Source organism: Apis mellifera, linkage group LG5 (genome assembly GCF_003254395.2).
Source record: "Apis mellifera strain DH4 linkage group LG5, Amel_HAv3.1, whole genome shotgun sequence".
NCBI lineage: Eukaryota > Metazoa > Arthropoda > Insecta > Hymenoptera > Apidae > Apis > Apis mellifera.
The window spans coordinates 463,036-487,925 of NC_037642.1; the positions used below are offsets into that span (position 1 = coordinate 463,036).

Genomic DNA, 24,890 nt, shown 5'->3' on the forward strand with positions numbered 1-24,890 from the left:
ATTAAACAAGATTTAAAATATAATTTTAAAATAATAAATATTAAATAATGTTTATAAAATTATTTATAAAATAGAATATTGTATTTATGGTGCAAAGTAAAACATTAAATATTTGTCTTTTTTTTTTAAATTATTGAACAACTTTCCTATACTTAAATAGTAACAAATTCTACTATGATTAATAAATAAAAAGCAAAAACTTTATATTAAAAAAACTTTTTTATATTATATGTTTTATAAAGATTTTTTTAATGAAATTTTTCTTAATATTACTTGAAACATGTCCACGTATTCCTTAAAATTGTCAAAGTAATTACAATTTGTATTACTTTCTGTATAAAAAATATAAAATGAATTATTACGTACGTAATTTATACCTTAAAATTTACTGAAATTCATATTGATGACACCATTTGTAAATAATTTAGATTAATTAATTTTATGAAAATAGCTTTCATAAATCTTATAATATAAATACATTTGAAAATAAAATTCTTAAGAGTTTTTAAAAGTATTTTTTGCAAGTATTAAAAATAATTATCCAATAATAATTTTTAATGTTTATTTTCCTTTCAAAAAATCACTATTAACTTAGTGTTCATTTGCGAGAAATATTTGAAATCAATTCTCAAATGTATTTGTATACTTATGACAATAGACAGTTCTTTTATTATGTCAAAAGTATAAAGAAAGATAACATTAAAAAAATGATTTTAATTCATTATAACTTCAAAATTTATATAATAAATAAAATAGGATTGAAGTAGCTTGAAAATGATATGTAAACTATAAATTAATGTGATGTAATAAATGAACTGTCTCTAACTTGCTTTTAGATAACTTATTTAAGTCTATATTGTATTTAGTTTTAATTTCAGATATAATAAGTTAGATTTTGAATTCATTTTTAGGTAATTCGATCGATATCGATATTCAGCATTCAAAATTTTTCTTATGTTAAATCTCAAACAAAAGAAATAGTACAAATATAGCAATATAGAGTTTATAATAATATTAAATAAACAATAATTATTAAAATTAAAAAACTATTTGAAATTATACTAAATTATAATGTATTTTTTATACTTAAATCAATATAAAATACTGTATGTGTTAAGCTGTTTTATATATATATATATATATATATATATATATATATATATATATATGTTCTATTATTTATCATCATCATCATCATCATCATCATTATTATCATTATTATCATTATCATCGTCGTCGTCGTCATCATCATCATCATCATCATCATCATCATCATCATCATCATCATCATCATCATCATCATCATCATCATCATCATCATTATCATTATTATTATTATTATTATTATTATTATTATTATTATTATTATTATTATTATTATTATTATTGTTATTGTTGTTGTTGTTGTTGTTGTTATCATCATCATCATCATTATTATTTTTATTTTTATTATTTTTATTATTATTATTATCATTATCGTCGTCGTCGTCGTCGTCGTCGTCGTCGTCGTCGTCGTCGTCGTCGTCGTCGTCGTCGTCGTCGTCGTCGTCGTCGTCGTCGTCGTCGTCGTCGTCGTCGTCGTCGTCGTCGTCGTCGTCGTCATCATCATCATCATCATTATTACTACTACTATTACTGCTGCTGCTGCTGCTGCTGCTGCTGCTGCTGCTGCTGCTGCTGCTACTACTACTACTACTACTACTACTACTACTACTACTACTACTACTACTACTACTACTACTACTACTACTACTACTACTACTATTATTATTATTATTATTATTATTAGTACTATTACTACTACTACTACTATTACTACTACTACTACTACTATTACTACTATTACTACTACTAGTATTGTTATTATTATTATTATTATTATTATTACTATTATTGTTATTATTATTATTACGATCATTATCACCATTATTTTATCATCATTATCATCGTTATTGTTATAATAATAATTATTATTAATCTATGATATACATTATTATTATTTCGGTATTATATTAATATCGATTCGATTGAATGCACCACAAACACAATTTCAAAATCAACAAATCAAAAAATTGAAACAACTTAGTGTATATAGTAGTTGTGTAAGTGATTTCGTGTACAGTTATGTTATATTATATGAAAAAAATGCATACTGATATATGTACATGAAAGAAACATGAACATCATATGATAGAAAGGAAATCAGCTTCTATTACTTTTTTTATCATTGTATCTTTAAGGAGAAACTGATAACCAATTCTATTTTTTAATAAAACTATATAATAATATATATCAACGAAAGAAAATTTTTAGTAATAATCGAGTAAACTGTTTTTTAAATATATTAAAAATTTTATTACAATTATTCCATTTATTTTATATTTTCTCAGTTTCTCTGAATGATATCATTACACTTTAGTGTAATGATAATTATACACTTAGAATTTATATATAGCTTAGCTTTATTAAACGATTTCTTTTTTTAATCAGATTAATTTCGTTTAAATTATTCATTATCAATAATGTCCATTAAAATGATAACAAAATAAAATTTAATTTTTCATTTTTTATTGAATAGTTGTCGATAATATATCGTTTAATTCTCGTTTAATACTTTTTTTTCTATTTTTTTTTGTTTTGTTTATTATTTATTGGGGCATTTGCTTCCTTTGCAGCGTATTAATTTATAAGAAACAAAAATGGCAATGCGCATTTAACGTTTGTAATGATTATAATAAAAATTATTAAGTTGATTAATTTCGTATTTTTATTTCAATCCTTAAAAAATAACTTAAAAATAATATAATAATAACATAAAAATAATAATTTGAATAATAAATTTTAAGATTATTTGAAAAATAATTTTATAATTTTTTTTCAAATGTAAAAATATATAATTTAAAATTCATTTTTTAAATTTTATTTTATTAAACAAAATAAAATTAGGAAATGTTAAAAAAAATTGAAAATATATTAAAAATTATTTTATTTTATTATATATTTTACTATTTTATTACTTTAATATATATTTTTATTATAGCAGTTTTTCTAACATTAACTTGTATTCTTTTATGAAAAGTTGATAAATAATAAGAAATCAATTCTATTTGGGTAATTTATATAAATCAATTAATTAAATGAAATAATTAAAAATCAAATACTATACATATTATAAATTTACGATATTTAGAATATTTATTAATATTATATTTTTTAATAAAATTATATATTTTACATTATATATATGAAATCTATATTTTTTTTATTATTTTAATAAATACAATTTTATTATTGAATTTCCTTTAGTTACAAAAAAATATAATAAATCTCTAATAAAATAATAAGTATATAATAAAAAAAATAAATTTTATTGTATCATATAATATAATATATATATATATGTTAGAGTTAATAATATTCTAATAATACAATTATACTTATAGAATGAAATCATTTTCATAAAATTCGTTTTCTGAATCATTTAATGTAAAGTTTTCTGGTCTTAGTTTATTAAAAATCCATATCTTATTACTTTCTTTTTAGCAAATTCTAATATATTTTTGTTTTTTATTTTTGCAATTTTTAATAGTAAATTCAAAATTAATTAATTATAATCAATATTTTTTTTTTATATTTAATCTATTATTTTGATTTCTATTGGCACTTGTAAAATTATATTCTTTCTATATTGATGTAAATCAAATGACAAATCATATGAAAACGATTTATACTTTATAATGAATTATTTTTTTATTTATTGATAAGAAACAGAGATTTTTAAAAAAAAATTATTATATAAATTCTTCAAAACATTATAAATTTATTATTAGGAAGTAATTTTTTGTTTACATTAAATAAAAAATCATATTTTTTTATATAAAAAATATTTAACAAAAACAAAAGTTATTACTGCAAACCTATCAATATAAATATAAAATAAATATCAATATAAAATAATATACTGTAAGACAACTATATTTATAGAAAAAATAAGAACTATATATATATATATATTTATGAAAAATTATTGTAAATTATATATAAAACAAAAGTTTACATATAAATATATATATAAATCTTTTTTATTACATTAAAAAAATCTTTAAAAATAGAAATAAAATGTGCAAAAAATATGTACATTTTTATATATATATACATATATATAATAATACATAAGTACAAAGGGTATATATTCAATTGCTAACAGATTTTTGACGCTAATTTTGTCATCAGAAAAACAATAGATTTGATAGAATCTAGTATAATTTAATAGAATTTAGCAAATTATACATATATTGCAAAAATATAATAGATCCTGTTAAAAGTAAATTTATAACAAAAATCAAATAGTGACATTGTGAAACTATACTAGAGATTAATGGTAGAAAAATAACTGCATTTATGCTTATAATATGAAAAAATATATATAAATGTAACAAATATCCATTTAAATTTTAAATAAAATAATTAATCTTTTTAATGCTAATAAACATATATATATAATAATAAAAGAATATATATATAATAAATAGATATATATATATATATATATAATACATATATATAATAAAAAGAAAAATTAAGTTGATTAATTATTATTATTTTAAAAATATTACGACTTAAACAAATAATTAATTAAATTTATATTATATTTAATAATTATTTTATATATTTTATTTTTATGTATTTTATTTCATGTTTTTATTTTATGTATAAAGTAATAAAAAATAAAAAATTTATTTATATATTTTTGAATAATATTTTTATATTGTTCATATTTTTTTCAATTAATTTTTTTCTTTATTATTTTATATTAAGTTAATATCAAGTTATTTTTATTATTTTTATAAAAAAAATATCATTAGATTGATATGTGTATTACATGTATATATATTTTTAAAAAATAAATAATTTATTAATATTTCGAAACTATTATATATTTTGTAAATATATGAATATATTTTTATTATTATATTATATTTAAAAAAATTCTTAATTAATTTGTAGAAAATTATATTTACTATTTTTTTTTACTAAATTATAATTACATAAAAAAAATATTATAATTAACTACTTGTTATTTATTATTATAAATTGATTTTTCTGCAGAGAATCCATATCAATTATATATATTTGTTTTTGCTGTAATATATATGTATACACAATTGTCACAGTAAAAATCACATAGCATGTAATAATTGCTACGAAACAAAACTGAAATGTATGACAACACTTTGAATCTTCTAATGAAAAAAGCATTCTGTATAAAAATTTAAATTATAAATATATATAATAAAATATAATAATATTTTTATATATATTTTAATAAAAGATTAATAAATTAATTTATATAATAATTTACGAATATTTAATGTTTAATATTAAAATAATTATTTAAAATTTATTTAAAGCAAACTAATTAATTTATTATTATAATTAATTATAAAAATTTTAATATTTTAAATAAAATTATTTTCATATATTCATTACATATGTATACATATTTTCTCTAAAATATTCGTTAAATAAAATATATGTGTATTTATTTTTCATTAAATATATAAAATAATATCATCCATATCATTTATAAATATAAATGTGATAAGAATTAATATTAAGTTTAAATATTAAAATAACTAAACTTATGCATTTTATTAATTCAATATATATGTATATCGATTATAATTCTGAAAAAAATCTTGGTCGTTAATCGACACAAAATTTAGAAAACTGGCAGAAATGAATTTTAATTCTAAAATTTTAGCTTTTTTATTAGTTTTAAAGGTATTTATAAAAAATTTTAATAATACATATTGAAAATTCTGAATACTAATACATTAAATTATAGCAATTACATTAATTGCTATTTATTCAGATATAATAATTTTCATTGTAGAAGTCATTATCATAGAATATTGAATATGATAACGTCTACATACAAATTACATTGATTTCAAGACTTATAGAATATCTCATTTACAATCCAAAAATCTAATTATTTATCAAAGAATGAAATATATTTAATTTATCAAATGTCAAGTATAATATTCTACGAATAAAAGTAGAAAAAGACTATAAATAAAAATTTATAGATAAAAGGCATTTAGCAAATAAATATGGTTATTATTTTGTAATGTTTTGAATAGAAGAGATTTCGTAATAGTTATTAAATCAATTTAACTGAATGTTTTATATCAAATATATTATAATCAAGATCAATTATTAGATATTTGACAATAACAAAATTTTACAAAATAATTGTATTAGTAGAATTTATATAGAATATATTTATATAGAATTTAATATATACCGAAAATTAATTCCATTAATATTTTGGAAACTAATAAATATCTAAATTAAAATTTTATATTTAAGGTTTTCTTTATCTTTTATGATTAATTTTTTCAAAAGTCTCAAAATTTATTTGTTAAATGAGAAAATACAATTTCTAAAATATTAATATATAATAAATATGTAATAGAAACATTCTGTAAATCATATTGAATGAAATAGAAAGTCTTCTTTTGAAGATCTTTGAAACATAACTCAAATGAAAAAGAAAGATTTCAAGAAATTGATCGATTACTTTATTAAGATGTCAGAAGATATAGGATAAGTCGAGCCTGCAGTCGTTATTGCCTCAAGCAGGTTCTCGCTTGCTTTGGACAATTGCTTTGAAAAGATCAAAAAGACCATCGAAAGAAACTGATAGTAAGAAGAGGGAGAAGAAAAAAGCGGAAAAAAGAGAAGAGAAAAGCGGAAAGAAAAGAGAGAGAGAGAGGGATGGAAAAGAAAGAAGAGAGAAACAAAGACAGAAAAAGAAAGAGAACTCTCTTACTAACTTTTTGTATATTTCTTCTTGTATCTTTCTTAATGTTGAAATATTAATCTAATATTTATATATTTAATATAATAAAATTTATTATTAATTGCAAATATTTAATGTGTTTAATAGATATTACACATAATTTAATATTATTATTATATTATATTATTGTATTACATTATTATTATATTATTATTATTGTAGATTATTATTATTGTATTAGATTATTACATATTTTTTGAAAAAGAATGATAAATGCAATATATTGTAATAGATGATATTTAAAATACTGCTATTAAATGAATAAAATAAAATTATAAGTTATATATATAAAATTATAAATTGTTTCATATATATAATTATAATTGTTTAAATTGAATATAAAAGTATAATTATTTTCATTATTTTTAATAATTTTAATATAAAATTTTCAATTATATATTAAATACAATAAATTTCTTATGAAATGCTTATATATATATGATTTTTTGAATTTTCACTCGTTATATAATAAAATTCATAAATTTATATTATTGAATAATTAAATTTATAATAATGTTGACTATTTAATCTTATTGACTATTTATCTTATTATATAATTGTTCAATTATGTTATTAAAGCATTTATGTGCAACGAATTAACATTGAGACATATATATATCTATGTTTCGTGAATTATCGTTTATATAAATATTTTTCTCTCAGATCAAATGATTATTTATGATATTTATTTTAGCAAAACATTCGTTTTATATTAAAATTTTTTAATAATCATTTCTTATCAATTTTTTAATCATCATTTCTTATGATATATTCTGAATTAAAAGGTATAATCTTGATGTCAATCTTAATTTGATCAATTTCAAATTTCCTCATAGTTGAAAGAATAATTCATTATAAATCTTAGATATTTTTATGATATTTTACACTTTATAAAATATCATAAAAAATAATGAAAAAACAAATTAATAAATAAATTAAAAACAAATTTTTTTTATTTAAATAAAACTTTTAAAATCTTCAATTTTATTTGAAAATCAATTTTAAATAAATAATGACAGAAACACTTATTATTATATTTTAAACTTAGATATGCGCTTACTAATTTGTTAATCCAAAAACAAATATTGTTATTTAATCTTCTCATTCATTTAATATAATATTCATATAATATTAATATATAATATTTGCATAAACAGAAAGTTACAAATTATATATTTAAAACATTTATTTTTGTACAATTTCATTTAATAAAAAATATGAATAATTTTAATTTAAAAATAATTTTTATATAAATCATATAAATATAATAAAAAATTTATGAATTATATTCCACGATTTCGTTTATTTTTCATTCTTTTTATAAAATCATAATTGATTTAATTTATATTCAAATAATTAATTTCATTGCTGTTCACTGCTTCTCATTTAAAAGAAGTGAAATTAAGTTGAGAATCACAGCTGCCTGGTGAATGTTTGTGGTAAGGAATAGAAGTAGTAAGAAGACTGAAAAGGAGCTCGATGGAAGGTCGGCAATGGAAGAAGAAGAAATGTAAGAAAGAACTGAACGCATCTAAATGCTGGACTGTTCAACGTCGTTCTTCGAAGGGCTTGGTTGAGGACGGGAGTGAAGAGGGTGGTGTTGGAACCAGGCTGGTGTCTCAATCAGCCAAGCAGGTTGGGGCACCTTGGACCCCTGTGGGTGGAAGATAGAAGTAGTAATGGCTATGAAATATTCTTGTAATAGGAACAAATTTGTAGATTTTTATAAAATTGATTCTAAATTTGATAAAATTATTACAAAAATCTAGAAAAATATTAAAATAATATTTATGTTCTTATTTACAGAAAATTTTTTATAATTTCTTGTAAAAATTTTTTTTTTACTTTAATTTATTTTAATTAATTTTTATTCTTACATAAATATATAAATTATATATGTAAAATAACAATTTTTATAAATTTTGATTAAACTTTAATTAAATATATATAAATTCTATATTAAAGATAGTTTTTACAATAATATTTTTCAAATTTTAGTTTAAATGTATCAGTAAACTTCTCAGCTTGGGCCAGTAGACTAGTAGAAGGGGAAAGAAACGACGCGCGCAGCTTCTCGACACAGCGGGGTAAGCCGTCACAACTCAATCTAAGTAGTGCCTCGGTGATCGTATGTTTATTAGTTTCTCTTTTCCTTTCTTTCTGTATATTATTCCTTTCTAGTGTATTATGATTTCTTAACACGAAATCGTAATTTTTAAATCATTCACAAATTAGCTATATTTGGAATTTTAAATTTTATTTTTCACGGCTGTTGTCACAAAACAATGTGATTATTTATAAGGTTCGTATTCTAAAATCTTTTTATTTTAATTTTCTATCGAACAAATTTATAAACATATTTTTTATTATTTTTAGATATAGTCATATTAATATTTGTTTTTTAAGCTCAATTTTTGAAAAAACTAAATTGATATATTAAATTAATACATTTAAATTATTATTTTATTTATATACATAAATATTGAGTACAAATGAAAGTAATATAATTAATAATATAATAATGATTGAAATTTTTTATTAAATAGAATAATATTAAATTAATCAAAATATTATTTGTATTATTATATTTTATATATTTTTTTTATATTTTATATATTATATATTTATTATAATGAATGACAATATATTAAATTTTGTAAAATAAGAAGTTTGATATTATTATAATAATAAAATTCAATTAATAATATCAATTAACATGATTAAATATAACATCAATTAAATGTCATTAAATATTAATTTTTTTATTTGCATTTTTATGATATTGCAAAACATTTTATAACAATATAAAATAAATTATACATAGCATAATATATAAATTGTATTTTTATATTTTAATTTATATTTATATCACATTTTCAAAATTATAAATCATGAAAATGAAAAAAATATAGAATAAATAAAAGGTACATTTATGAGATAACAAAATAATTTCAAACAAAATGAAATACAATCAAGATAATAATATTAATATAATCAAAATAATAGTATTAATAAATTATAAAAGATTATAATAAATTATAATTTTTTTCTCATATTCTATATTGATATATTACTGTATATATTATATTAATCGAATTATTATAATATATATTTATATATATATATATATATATATATATATATATATATATATATATATATATAATAACTATAAATATATATTATAATAATTCGATTAATATAATATATACATATATATATATATATATATATATATATAATAGTATATTTAGTATTTAATTTATTAATATAATATAATAAAAAATTTAACAAATATATGTTGTAAAAATTATTTCTATTTTTTACTTTGATTTGCTGCCATGATTAATTACATAAAGCAATAAATAATAAATTAATTAATTGACATTTCAATATAAGATAGATATAATTATTTTGTTATTATTGCATTAAATAAAATAAATAGTAAGATAAAAATAATATAAAAAATAATCATTTTTTATCTTTTTTTATATCAAATATTTTTCATATTTGATAATTTATTAAAAAGATATATATATATATTTTGAATGATTATAAATTAAAAATTTTATTTTTATATAATTAAAATAATTTCAAACACAAATAAAATTTTGTAATAAAATTTCACCAACTATTATTTTTTTATTATATTCTTTTAATAATTTTCAAATACTATTTATGAAAAATAAATACTAAACTACAAATACTATATCAGGAAGGCAGTGTTCCATTTCAACTAAATATTTGTCTTCTTCGTCAATATTTATTTAAGTACTATTTGCTCATAATAAACTGTTTTCCTGAATCAATATCGATTTAATATCTTAAATGAATGAAATTATCATAGACATTGGTTGAACATTTTAAATCGCAAATAAATAATCATATCATATGTAACTATTTCAACATTTCTTCTTATTACATTAGTCCAAAATAAGATTTAAATTTGAGTATAAAGTAAAGTTGATGATCACTGAGGGTCTATAGGGCTGACCATCTGTCCCTCGTTGCCACGTCTGCAACGTCTTGGTGGTCCATTTTGGGGCTGGTGCGCAACAGCATCGGCATTAACGCTGGCAATGAAGCGCTCTCAGGTAGAATCTCCCCCTCTCTTCTTTCACTGCATGCTTACGCACGTGCTCTCCTTTATCCCCACTTTTACTACATATTCCGTTTTTCTAATATATAGTATCTAGTTAAGAACATGAAAATGGGGATTTAAAACAGAAAACATTCAATCATGTTATCCCATTAATATTAACAGCGATGTCTTTTTATATATAGATATTTTTTTCATTATTAATCGCAATCATTTGAATGTTAATAATATGTAGATATCAATATTGCTTTTGGAAATAATTTAATTTTTTTTTTTCAGTAAACAAAAATAATTTCGAATAAATTGATAGACATTCTATATATATATATATATATACACATAAATTTAACATTTATTGCATTGAGGATAAATAATTAAAAAATATTCATGTAAAGTTGTAAAATCTTTCGATTTTTATATCGAAGAAAAAGACTTCCAAAAAATTTATATTAAATTCAAAATTGTTTACATCGAATCATTTTAGATTTGCAAATTATCTTAAGTTTAGAAGATATCAATCTATAATGGTATTTGTAATTCCTAAAATTGACTAGCAAAATCTTTTTATTAACTTAAATGATACAGAGATTTATTTTAAGAATATTCCTTCAAGTATCTGTTCATAACAAAAATTCGTAAACTTACTTTTCAGTTTAATACAATGTTAAATTATATTTAATAATATATGTTATTATAAATAATGAATAATGATTAAATAAACATATATATAAGATACAATTTCAGTTTAATTCTTTTATGCATAATTGTATATTGATATAAAAAATTATTAAGATATTTTATAATATTAAAAAATGAATTCATATAAAAGAATTCTTATTTATCTCTTATTTATTAATAAACAAATAAAATATATGTGAGAATAAAAAAAATAATAATAAATAATATTTTTATTTGATTTTTTATAACATATACAATTAAAAAATAATATAAAATTTTCCTATTCTTAAAAATGTTTATTCTGCTATAATCAAGTAAATAAAAAATAATATTAAAATAAGTTTATTAAAAAGTTTATTAAAAGTTTATTATTTAAGATAATAAGTATATTAAATTGTTTAGAAAATAGAACTTTATACAATAGTTCACATAAAAGAAATTATATGTATATTAACATAATGAAAAATCCTCAAATCTATTTAAATCAAATCAATAATTTTCAAATATAAAATAAAACTGAATTTAAATATAAGACGAAATTAAAATAATAATTAAATAATTGCAACTTTTTTATATTTTATTTTGTTTTTATTATGTATAAATCGATTTTATATAAATATAAAATTTAAAGATAATCTTTCTTTTTTTCTATTATACATTATCTTACATATATAAAGATTATATATATTATCATATAGAGTGTTATATTAGTGAGATACTTTTAAAAGATCTATTTTAGAAGTTAAAATAAATATAAAAAATATGGCGAGACTTAATTAAGCTATAAGCAATTTAAGTTCACATTAGATGAAGCATTAGATAAAAATGCGATAACAGCATAACAGAAACAAAAATCTCTTTTCGTCTAATGCAAACTTTAATTACTTATAATTTAATAAATAAGCGTAAAAAATTAAAAAATTAATATTTTTGTGTATCACTTTTGTGTTTACTTTAGCCTCTATACTCGATCTTTCAAATATTATACAAAAAAATTAACATTCTATGTATTTCTTAAAGATAAGATATATAAACACAAACAAAAATTTTAAATTAAGTTTTAAAATTGAGTTAAAGTTTGTAAATTTTGAATTCAAATTTGACAATTCTTTAATTAAATTTTTTTAAATTTACTTATTAAATTTAATTAAATCTTTACATACTTTATATTTTGAATTATTTTATAACTATTTTAGAAAGATGTCACGTTGGTTCGACCGCTTAAACATACTCTTGTTGAGTATGATATTATTTAGTACAATAATGTGGAATACTGTGAAAAGTTCGATAATAAGGTGTGAAGAAGCAAAACTAAAATGCGCCTTCAGAACAGGCTGTGGTACTGCTCTACAACATTATTTTACAGGCTGTGCACCCATTCTTGAAGATAATGATTGTTCCGAGAGCTGTCAACATGCCCTTATTGCTCTTACAAGTACCGATGAGGGCAAAGAACTTATGACGGTATATATTATTTCTGTTTAAAATATAAATAATATTTATTCTAATTAATGTCAATATATATATATACACACACCTCAACATTTGATGATGCATCTGATAGTTATTTTAATATTTATTATATATTATAAATTTATTGTAAATTTTATAATTTATAATACAAATTTATATACATATAAAAATAATATATTATAAATAATATATAGAAATAACTAATGTTAAGAATAAATAGCGATTCTACATACATGCAAAAATAAGAAAAAAGAGAATAAAATTTTAAACTTTTCAAGTAAAAACTTTGAAAATTTTTTAAATACGAATGAAATTAATTAATTAATTTATTAAATTTAAACATGAATTATTGATAGTTATTCTATCATGCAAAAATAATTTTGAATTATATAAAAAATAATTTTTTTTTAAAAATTACTGTTTAAAAAAATCAAATTTGAAAATTTATAGATTATTTGATTTTTAAAAAAGTTCAATGAAATTCATCAAATGAAAATAAAAATTCGTCAACTTGACTCATAATTCATTCGCGATTTTCTAAAATATAAGAATTTGATAAAATTTTATTTTAATCTTTTTATTTATTTTTACATAAAAAATACAATAAATAACTTAAATAAAACTAAAGCTATTATGTTAAAAAATTTTAATCAAATTTATTTCTTATATTGCTTATATTGCTTATATTTCTTAGATTGCTTATTAAAAATTCAATTATTATATTAAGTTAAAATAAGTTAAAAATTTTTGAATATTTTAAAAAATAAATTATAATTATAATAACTATAAATTATGATTAGATGATATTTGCAATATACAAATATATATAAAATGCAAATTTTTAATGAAAAATATTGTATTTTTATTTATATAGTGTGAATGTGAAAACGAATTATGCCTACAATCAAAACAAAGAGTAGAAATATGTAGATCATCTGTAACAATGGCAATGAATAAGACAAGAATATCTTGCAGAATAGCGACTTGGATTTGTAATGCAGATGCTCTTTGTCAAACTGCACTTGCATATTATAATAAATATTGTAAAAGTATGTTTCAAGGACGGAAATGTACTCGACGGTAAATAATATTTTAATATATAATTAATATATAAATATAAAATGTTAATATATTCGTGAGATACTTAAGTATAAATAATAAAAGATTAATAAAAAACAAAAAAAATATATATATATATATATATATATATAAAAGTTGGTATACAAAAATGTTTGTTAAAACTTATTTATATGCAATTATAAATAATTGAAATTTGCATTAAATTAAAAGCGAGACGGAAAGAGAATGAGATTGTTTTATCTTTGTTACATTCTTATCACATTCTATTTCTGCTTCATTCACCGCGAATTTAAATTGCTTATAATTTAATAAATAAATCTCAATCGACATTTTTACGTATTAACTTTTGTTTTGATTTCTAGATTCAACGAATATATTAATATTATTTACATTATATTAATAATAAAAGAAGATGTCGATTGAATTTTATTTTATAAAGTAATAAATTTATTGATATACATGTATGATATCTTAAAGAAAATATTTTAGATGTAGAAACTCGATAAATATTTTGACAAGACAAGAAAAAGCTGCAAAATTAAATACATGTCAATGTGATGGTTTTGAAGAATATGATTGCAAAGGAATTCATAGAAATATGAATCTTCTTTGTTTTGGAAAAATACATCACAGTTATCGTGATGTTAATGTTGAAGATGATAGAAGAAATAAATTTTTGACACCAAATACAAGTCTTAGAGGAGATGGTGTTCAAATATTAGTGAACAAAAAATTATTTTTATTTTCCTTAATAATTTATCATATTCTTAAAATAAAACAAGGTAAGATAATTTATTACAAATTTAAAATTTATATATTTATATTTTTGAATTAAAAATTTAATGTATGCAAAATTTAATTATTTATAAATACTATATTTTATAATAATACTTCTATTGCTTATAATTTATTTTAAATATTTTAAAAAATATTTTTAAATGTAAAATTCTTATAATTATATATATAAAAAAATTTATTTATTATTATTAATTTATTATAATAAATAATAAAAATTTTATTATTTCAGACTGATTAGAAAAAATGCAGAAAATTTCCAAAAAGCAACAGTATTCCATGAAACCAATAACCAAAGATCTTTATTAACTTTTTAATTATCATTATATGAACAATTTAATGATGGGATTAATGGATTACTTATTATAAATAATTTAGCAGTTAATTAATACATAAAATTTATTCGTACATTTATTGTTAAATTTGTACAAATGGAAAAAACAGAAAAAAAAATCTTGTACAGTGAAAATATCATAATGATTGTACTATATAATGATAGTTAATGTAATTAAATAATTTGTTACAATTTAATAAATCAATTTTATTTATGAATATATAATTATGTAAATAAATATATATTAAAATATAATCATCATTTTTTTCTTTTTTATTATTTATACTTTTAAAAATTCTTTTCTTATAGAAAAATATTTTTTTAAAAAAGTCAAAAATAAATAATAATATTAAATAATAATTTATTTTTTAAAAATTATAATATTTAATATCTAATATTATATTTTATATTATATTTATTATAATTATGTATTATATATTATATATTATATCTATGTTTAATTCCTTTTTTTATTAAAAAAATTAAAATAACAAGGCAAACATATTTTAAATTATTTTATAAAAAGAAATTAAAATGATTATATGAAAGAAAGTAATTTCTTCAAAAATAAGAAATCTCTAAAGTTTATAAGTTATTTTTTAATAATTTATAACTTATTTATATAAGTTAAAGATTTTATATAGATTATTTATATAAGTAAAAGATTAATATTAAAATATTAATATAATAAAAATAAAATTCATTTATCAAATTTGAAATATTTAATAAAAAAAAAATGTATTTATAATTGATTCTTGAAATCTATATCATTTATAATTCTTTTTTATTTCAAAAAGTACATTTTTATAAAATTTTTGAATATTTTAAATTTTTTAATTTATATTCATATTGTATAATTGTCTTGTACAACTGTTAAATATAAGAAAATGTAATAAGAAAAATTTCTTTAATAAATCATTTTATTAATTAAATATGTTAAAAAAAGAATAATTTAAGGAAATCCATCATCATCTTCTTCTGCCATTTCTTTAGCAAGTTCTAAATCTTGTTGTTCTCTTTCTCTACGTTCTTCAGCTGATTCAAGATCTTTGCCATATGATTTTGGAGGATATCTCATAGCTTTAACACTTTGATTATGTAAGTCTAAACAGAAAGTAATTCTTTGATGAAATGCAAGTAATGGTTCTTTAGTGCAATAAATATCTGTAGTTTCTTTGCTACGCATGTATCCATTTTCTGGTTCTAAAGTAGCTTCAATTACACCATCTCTAATAGCTTTAGCAACAATAAATTCTGCATCAACACTAGAATCTAAACCAAGTTTCTTTGCAATATCAGCAGGAGAAATTCTGGAATAAGATAGTCCAATTGATCTAATTGCAGTTTTAATAACATTGTGTCTCAATCTAAGAATTAAAGTAAATGTATGATCTGCTCTAAATTGTGGACCAAAGTTTTCTAAAACTTCTCCAAAACGTTGAAGATTTCCTAAACGCACAGCTTGAGTCAATTGAAAATATGGAGCTAATGCACGACGCATTGCAGCTTGTCTGAAAGTTTGACGTTCTGGAATATCTCCAAGTAGAAGTTCCACTGTAACAGCTAATTTTTGAACTGTTTGGCGAAAACCAACTGCAGTACTCTGTGGAGCCTTTCTAAGAGCCTATAAAAAAAATATTTTCAAATAATATTAAATATAATAAAATTATATAATTTTTATTTTAAAATTAACATTAATATATTATAATTTTATATAATATATTGTTATATTTGTATCTAAAAAAAATAAATAAATATAATAAATAAATGTATATATATAATAATATAAATAAAAAATATAATAAATAATAAATAATATAATAAAAATATAAAAATAAAATAATACAATATAATAAATGTAATAAAATTATCTAATTTTTATTTTAAATTTTTAATTCATTAATACATTATACAGAAAGAAATATTTTATTTTATTAAAATATTTTATTTATTATAAATTATTTAAATAATTATTTAAACAATTAATTTTTAATAATTAAAAAATTTTTTATTAATAAAATCGATATTTAATATTGAAATAATATTTAAATAAATTATCAATGATATATACTGATAACATATTAAATTTCTGATAATTTCTGATAATAATTTATAAAAATTTATATATCAAAAAAATTATTAATTTAATTTACCTGTACTAAATATTTGTGAGCAGCAGAATATTCTAATCTAGCTGCTTTAATACGTCCCAAATAATATAAAAATCTGGCCCATTCATTATTACTAGCAGATTCTGGGAAAGTTGATTTCAATACAAGTTTATCTGCTTGATCATATAAATTATAATGTAAATAGTTCCGCAATAAACAATTAATTAAAACAGCTTGTCCTTCAAAATCATTTCTAAGTGTTGCTGTTCTTAATCTCAAATGTAATAATCCACGTATTTTATCTAATCTTCCAACTAATTCATACGCTCTTGAATAATAAAAATAACACTTGGCAGCAATCAAATCAATTGTTCGTCTATTTTGAGCAATAATTTTTTGCAATAATGTTTCAGAACATTGAACAGCTTCTTCATATTTTCTAGTATCAATTAAGCGTACAAGAACTAATAAATGAATATAAGCATCAATTTCAGGTAATGGATTCATAGTAGAAATACGAAGTTTTTGTGTTTCTTCGGATTCTGTAGATTCTTCTAACCATGATAATAATGCATCACGTTCTGCACATGGTTTTGAATATAAACTTAATATTACACCACGTAAAACATTTGAATTTAATCTACGACGTGTATTCGGTAATGTACGCAAGGCTCTTAAAATAAAACGAGGTTCTTTGCTCTGTACAGCTTTTTCTATTTGACGGGTATGCTCACGAATATCATATACCGTTTGAAGATCAGCATCTTTTTTTTCACAAACATCTCCATCACCATTTTGACCATCAAAAATTATTTCAACATCCATAGCTTCGGGATTTCTAACTGAAGGAACACCCATATTGATACCTTCAAAGAAATTAAATTTATAATCTATAATTTATAATTATATATAATATTATATTAATTATATTAATTATATTAATATTATATTGATAAAATATAAAATATTACATATTATAATATACATATTATAATATTGAATAATAATATCAAAAATTAATATTTGTTTTAATTTTTACGAAATTTTTAATCTAGAGTATTAAATATTTATTTTTATATTTATATAATATAATATTCATTATATATGGTTTCTAAGAAAATAATTTTATTAAAAATACTATAAAAATAAAAATAAAACTATTGATATAATCTAAGATAAAATGTATATAATAAAGATATAACCATTTTTATAATCAAATTTCTTTTTCGATAATAATATATTATAATTTATTCTTTAAATAAATATTTAATATTTTATTATTTATATTGTGATGTATAAATTTATGTGAAATAAAGTATAAATTTATAAAAGTAACGAATATAAAATAAAATATTAATATTTTACTTTTGTATTAATCTTTCACAAAAGTTGAAAATTCTCAGGAAAATTTTACACAATTTTACGTTTTCATCGTACCAATTCACAGTTATATTACTAACTAAAATTATTAGTGAAAAACTTCAAATTTCTAGCTAGGGTTTTCTGTTACAATTATATAAAATATTTTTATTTTTAAAAACTTTTTTTTTTCTTTTATCAAAATAATTTAGAATTTTATTATTAATAATGAAAAATTTATATATTAAATACTCTTTCTTTCTCGCCTCTTTTTCTCTTTCTCTCTATTTAAATATGTGATATAGTATATAAATATATAATAGTGAAATATATTTATATAACTTAAAAATATATTTTTATTATTACATTTATAAAAAACTGTATTTTCGCGTTTTCATTTATATTTAATATTTTTTATAAAATTTATTTTTTATAGATGGCGCAATTTATTAATGATATGATATGATATTATATATTGTATGTTTATGATATTATATTGTTGTATATCTAAGTAAATAATTAAATCAATGGATGGAATGGAAAAGTAATTTATAGGCATGAGATAACCTTGATATATAGTACAATATTTTTAATTATGTTGATGTAAATATTTGTGCTAAAACAAAATTAAGAATTTCATTTATTAATTTTCATGTCATATTTCAACATGAATTTAAGTAAAAGTGAAAAACTTTTGGCCGCTAAAAGAAAGGTATAACATTATATACGTTTTAAAAAATAGATAGTTATATAAATATCTTTTTTATATTTGATTTTTACATAAAAATTTATATTTAAAATTATATTATTTTATAAATTTTTAATATAATATTAATTTTAATGCAATATTTTAATTATATATCTATTTTTCATTTTTATGTTTATAAATATTTAGGTTATTTTAGCTGTCAAATTATTTGTATATTATTTGTTATCAATGATAAATATTAATGTTGCATATAATATTTAAATTTTAAAACATTAAAGAATATTTTTAAGAATATTTATATATTTAAGAATATTTTTATAAATTTTAACAAATTATTAATATATCTAATATTATAATTACTTATATTTTATAATATTTTTAATTTTATATAGCTCAGGGAATTTCAATTAAGTAAAATGCAAAATAATCAAGATGGTTCTATAAAACAAAAACATACATTGGATTTATTATCTTCACAGGTGAATTAAATTTATACATTTTATTTTAATTTAGAACTTTTAATTTAGAAATTTAAATATTTTATTAATTTAGAACTTTATATATGCAATTTCTGATTATAATGCAATTTTTGTAATATAATATAATATTAATTATATTTTATTATATATATATATACACATTTAATATAAAATATAAAATTTTTTAAAATATTTTTTTAAAAACTCTTTTTTATTATTTTTTTTGAATTTACAGTGTCAAACCAATGCAGAAACCAATAAATTGAATTTAGAAGTTATAAGCAATGTATTAACAATGGAAACTTCGAAAGATAATAGTCATACAATTCAAGAATTTCAAAAAAATGATGTACTTATGAATTCAATGGTAACTTCAGAAAATATCATAAATTATAATGAATTAAATTGTTCTATGAAAGATACCAATTCTATGAAAGATACACAAGAAAATAATGTAATATCAAAATTAGAAGAAAAATTAAATTTAAATGAATTTCCAAAAATACAAAAAGAACATCTCTTAGAAATGGCTTCTGCAGTTGAAAATGTTTTGACAAATGAATTTGAACATATAGAAACATCACTAGATTTTGATTTAATGAATCATAATCAATTTTTAAATTCCTATTTGGAAGAACAGAAAAAAATTGTTAATGAATTACATATAAAACTTAATAATGCTGTAAGTATATACATATAAATTTTACAAAAATTTAAAAATTCTAAAAAAATATTTTAAAAATAAAATATTTTTAATTGGTTAGCATAGCAGAATTTTGGAATTAGAAACCAAGTTAAAAGAAAAAGAAACAGAATTTCAAATACAATTAGAACAAGAAATAAATCCTTTGAAAGATCAAGTTCAAATTCATACTCAGACTACTGGAATCTTAATAGCAGAAAAAGCAGAACTTACATCTGCTCTTTGTCAAGCTCAACAGAGTGCAAAACAAAATTCTGGTTTATTATTTTATTATTTCAATTCATTAAATCTTTTTGATTTATATATAATAATGATCTTGAATTTTTAATAAAAAAAAAATAAACACTTTTCAGATGAAGTAGAGGAAATGTCAAAAAAATTAAAAAATTCACAAATTCGTATATTTGAATTAGAAAAGGAAATATTGTCCATAAAAAATAATAATGAAGAACTAAACAAAAATTTTCATCAATTGCAAAATAAATATGATTCTCTCAATGAACAATTTTTTCAATTGAAAAAAGAAAAAGAAGATTCGGATTTAGAAGGATCAGAATTAAAGCAAAAACTAAATTTGAAAAAAACAGAATTAATTGCTATTCAACAAGAACTTCAAGAAAAAACAGCATTGCTTTCATTAAGTGAACTTAGAATACAACAAGTATATAGATATATATTATATCTAATATATCATTAATAATATGTTAATAGTAATTAATTATTTTTTATAGATGAAAGGTATGTCAATAACAGAAGAAGAAAAACATACAGCAATTCTCTTAGAGCAAGAATTGGCACAAACTAAAGAATCTTTAAAAATTGTTAATAATGAAAAAGATGAAATTAATAAACAATATCAAAATTATGTTAAACAATTAGATACCCAGCAAGCAAAATTGTTAGAAAAGGTATGATATACTTTATAAAATTTGAAAATACTATAAAAAATGATAAGGTTTTTTTAAAGATTTAATATTATTTATATATATAGATAAAAATACAAAAAAAAATTATAGAAGATTTGCAATATAAAGAACAAAATCATGTAGAAAAAATTTCAGAACTTGAGCAACAATTACAACAAGAAATAGAAAAAGTAGAGAATCTATTACCTTTACAAGATCGTAAAGATCAAATAGATAATTTACTAAAAAATATAGATGAACTTACATTGGAACAAGAAAGATTTCACATTATACTATCTGAAAAGGTATTATAATTTTATAATTTTATTATAATTTTAATGTTAAAATTTAAAATTAAAATTTATTAAATAAAAATCATTTAAATAAAATTTAAATTTACTATATTAAATTTATTATATAATAAAATTTTATTTTTAAATATTTATTAGAATATATAAATTTTTAAATATTTATTTGAAAATATATAAAAATTGTTAATAATTATAAATAATATTTATAATTTATTATAATAAAATTTATAATAATTTATAATAGAATATAAAATTATATAAAATTTATAATAGAATAAAATATACATATAAAATTTATTATTAAAAATGTTCTTTTCATATTTAGGATTCACAAATTGATACCTTAACAAAAAATTTAAATGATTTACGAGAAACAAATAATCAAGAAACAGAAATAACAAAACTGGTCAGTGCTCTTGAAAGTGAACAATTAGGAGCATCTAGAGCAATTCAGCAAAATCATCAATTAAAAGAACAATTGACTGATATGGAAAATGCTTTTGTTTCTTTGGTAAGTATGATATTAAACATTATTAAAATATATTAATGATTCAATAAAATTAAAGAAATTATATAAATTTTTAATACAATTTTAAGAGTAATGCTAAATTGGATTTAACTGAACAACTTCAAGCAGAACGTTCTATAGGAAGAAAATTAAATATTCAATTAAATAATATAGAAAATGAGTTGGAACAATTAAAAGCAAAATTAAAAGAAAAAGAAGCTATTCTTCAAGAGTTTGAAAAAGAAAGACTTCAAAGTGCACAAATAACAGATCAAATTCAACATTATCAAGCACAATCACATCATGTAAACACTTTTCAACGAGAACTTCAACATGCCATAGTAAATTATTTTTTTATATTTCATCAATGTCAAATAATTAATTAATTAAATTAAAAGAATTCTTAATTTAATATTTTAACTCAATATTAATTTAATAAAACATTTTTCTTACATTTATTTATAATACATGTAATTTTTTATTATATTTTAGATTACTATAGAAAGATTAGAAAAAGAAAAACAAGCACTTACAGAGAAATTAAAAGAAAAGAATTCAGAGAATTTTGTTTCAGAAGATAATTTATATTCTATAATCACAAATAATAATATTTCAAGTTTAGAAGAAAATACACATGTGGAAAGTCCGAATAAAAGTAGTGTTATAGTACCAGAACCTATAAAACAACTTGAACAAAGATTTAAGGAAACAATGGAACAAGTTGCAGAACTTACAGAAGAAAAACAGAAGCTTGAACATCTTGTTTTACAACTTCAAAGTGAAACAGAAACAATAGGTATAAATAGATGTGACTTTTAATTAATTATTTAATTTTTTATTTGACTTATTTTCATCTTTTTAGAATTTTTCTTTATTTTATATTTTATTTTTAGGGGAATACATAACATTATATCAAAAACAAAGAGCAGTTTTACAAAATAGAGCAATAGAAAGAGAAAAAATATTTCGACAGTTACTTGAACAAAGAAATCAACAACAAGAACAATTGCATAAATTAAAAGTTTTGGTTAGTGATTTTCTTAGAAAGGAATATATACATTCCAATGGAACAGATCGTTTAATTGAAACAGGTACATGATAATTAATATTAGGAAATATAAGATATAACATAAAATATCGATATTTACCAAAGTTTTAAGTATTTGGTATCATTTTCCATTAAACTAAACGAACTTTTTAGCTCTTAAAAAAATATCAAATTAATACTGCTAAATTAATATAAAATCAAAAATTTGATATTTCGGTATTAATATCCATTTACGAAAATTTCGTTAGTTTTCAAACTTAGTTTTCATTTCTAAAACCACAATCAAAACCAAGTATTAATGCATTTATTTATTTCACTTTTCTTCATTAAACTGAACAGGAATCAATACTTGATTTTGTAAGATTTAGAAATAAAAGATTGATATCAAATAATTATTGAAATATTTATAAAATATCTATATCGAAAAATGATATTAAATAGTTAAAATTTTAATATTGATCTTCTATTAAATACTTTAATGAATACTACATATTGAATTATTTAAATATCATTAATAATATCGATATTGATTTTATTAATCTAAATTTTATTTATATAAAAAAATTGTATTAATTGAGAAAAATTAATTTAATCTTTTTTCAGAAATGGATTCCAATGATTCTCTAATTTTAGAAACAAAAAAAGAAAAAATAGATTCTCAAATAGAAAATAAAAATGTTTCAGAACTTTTAGATGTTTTAACAGAGATAAAAGATTGTAAAGATTCTTGTATATTTGAATCAAATTTTCATTTATGTCCTTGGTGTTCTGGAAAATTACTTACAGTATAAGAATACTTATATATCATATATTTTTAGCGTAAAATATTAATAGAATTTTTAATTGATAACAATTTGTTGATTGTAGAATAAAATTGTATATAAGATAAAATCTATAATAATTTGTAAATGATTGATGTGAAAAAAAAATTCTTCAAACATAATTATTCTTTCTTAAAATATAAAAAAAAATCATTTAATCCTAAAAATATTATTTAAGAAAATCATTGAAATCATACAGAATTATACAATTCTAGTAATAATACTTATATTTGGGTACAATTTGTTTCCTTATAAAAAATAAAAATAAAAGGAAAATTGTTTCATTTGAGATTTAATTTTCAAAAAAATTGAATGTAAAAATCTGTTGTGTTATATGCAAATATGACTAAAATATGATTGATGTTAAATAATATTCTATAATTTCTTTTTTGTATTGCTATTATTAATAATTAACTTTCAATAATTAATTTTGAATATTATATGTTTACTTAAATTATACTGCAAATAACATTTTAACCATATCTCTATATTTACATAATAATTTTTCAAATTTGATTTCTTTATAAATAATCCTTAAATAAAAAAATTATATTCTATATATTTTCTTTAATTTTTTTTCTTTCATTTAAAATATTTTATGAAAAATAT

The 24,890-nt window shown here is 18.3% G+C and overlaps 3 protein-coding genes across 6 annotated transcripts; 2 read left to right on the forward strand and 1 right to left on the reverse strand.

Annotated features, from left to right (window-relative positions):
* Positions 1-8,318: 8,318 nt before the first annotated feature.
* On the forward strand, positions 8,319-15,429 carry LOC100576349 (growth arrest-specific protein 1). 4 transcript variants are annotated; one of them, XM_006572110.3, is made up of 7 exons: positions 8,320-8,544; positions 8,867-9,170; positions 10,796-10,962; positions 12,842-13,109; positions 13,993-14,198; positions 14,688-14,980; positions 15,226-15,428. In XM_006572110.3, the coding sequence occupies exons 4-7, from the start codon at positions 12,846-12,848 to the stop codon at positions 15,228-15,230; spliced, it is 768 nt and encodes a 255-aa protein (XP_006572173.2). In that variant the 5' UTR covers positions 8,320-8,544; positions 8,867-9,170; positions 10,796-10,962; positions 12,842-12,845; the 3' UTR covers positions 15,231-15,428. The 4 variants fall into 4 exon arrangements, with proteins under 4 accessions (XP_003251882.2, XP_006572173.2, XP_006572174.2 ...); XM_006572111.3 differs by having other exon boundaries at positions 10,856-10,962; XM_026440917.1 differs by having other exon boundaries at positions 8,320-8,503.
* Positions 15,430-16,226: 797 nt separating this feature from the next.
* Positions 16,227-19,094, reverse strand: LOC551550 (probable 26S proteasome non-ATPase regulatory subunit 3). Its single transcript, XM_006572109.3, has 3 exons — positions 18,804-19,094; positions 17,481-18,304; positions 16,227-16,951 (listed from the first exon to the last, which is right to left on the reverse strand). The coding sequence occupies exons 2-3, from the start codon at positions 18,294-18,296 to the stop codon at positions 16,280-16,282; spliced, it is 1,488 nt and encodes a 495-aa protein (XP_006572172.1). The 5' UTR covers positions 18,297-18,304; positions 18,804-19,094; the 3' UTR covers positions 16,227-16,279.
* A 217-nt stretch (positions 19,095-19,311) lies between these two features.
* LOC551520 (golgin subfamily A member 2) lies at positions 19,312-24,704 on the forward strand. Its single transcript, XM_623915.6, has 12 exons — positions 19,312-19,509; positions 19,899-19,985; positions 20,221-20,667; positions 20,750-20,945; positions 21,042-21,349; positions 21,420-21,596; positions 21,680-21,898; positions 22,230-22,415; positions 22,502-22,753; positions 22,905-23,208; positions 23,306-23,503; positions 24,064-24,704. The coding sequence occupies exons 1-12, from the start codon at positions 19,450-19,452 to the stop codon at positions 24,249-24,251; spliced, it is 2,622 nt and encodes an 873-aa protein (XP_623918.4). The 5' UTR covers positions 19,312-19,449; the 3' UTR covers positions 24,252-24,704.
* The last annotated feature ends 186 nt before the right edge of the window (positions 24,705-24,890 follow it).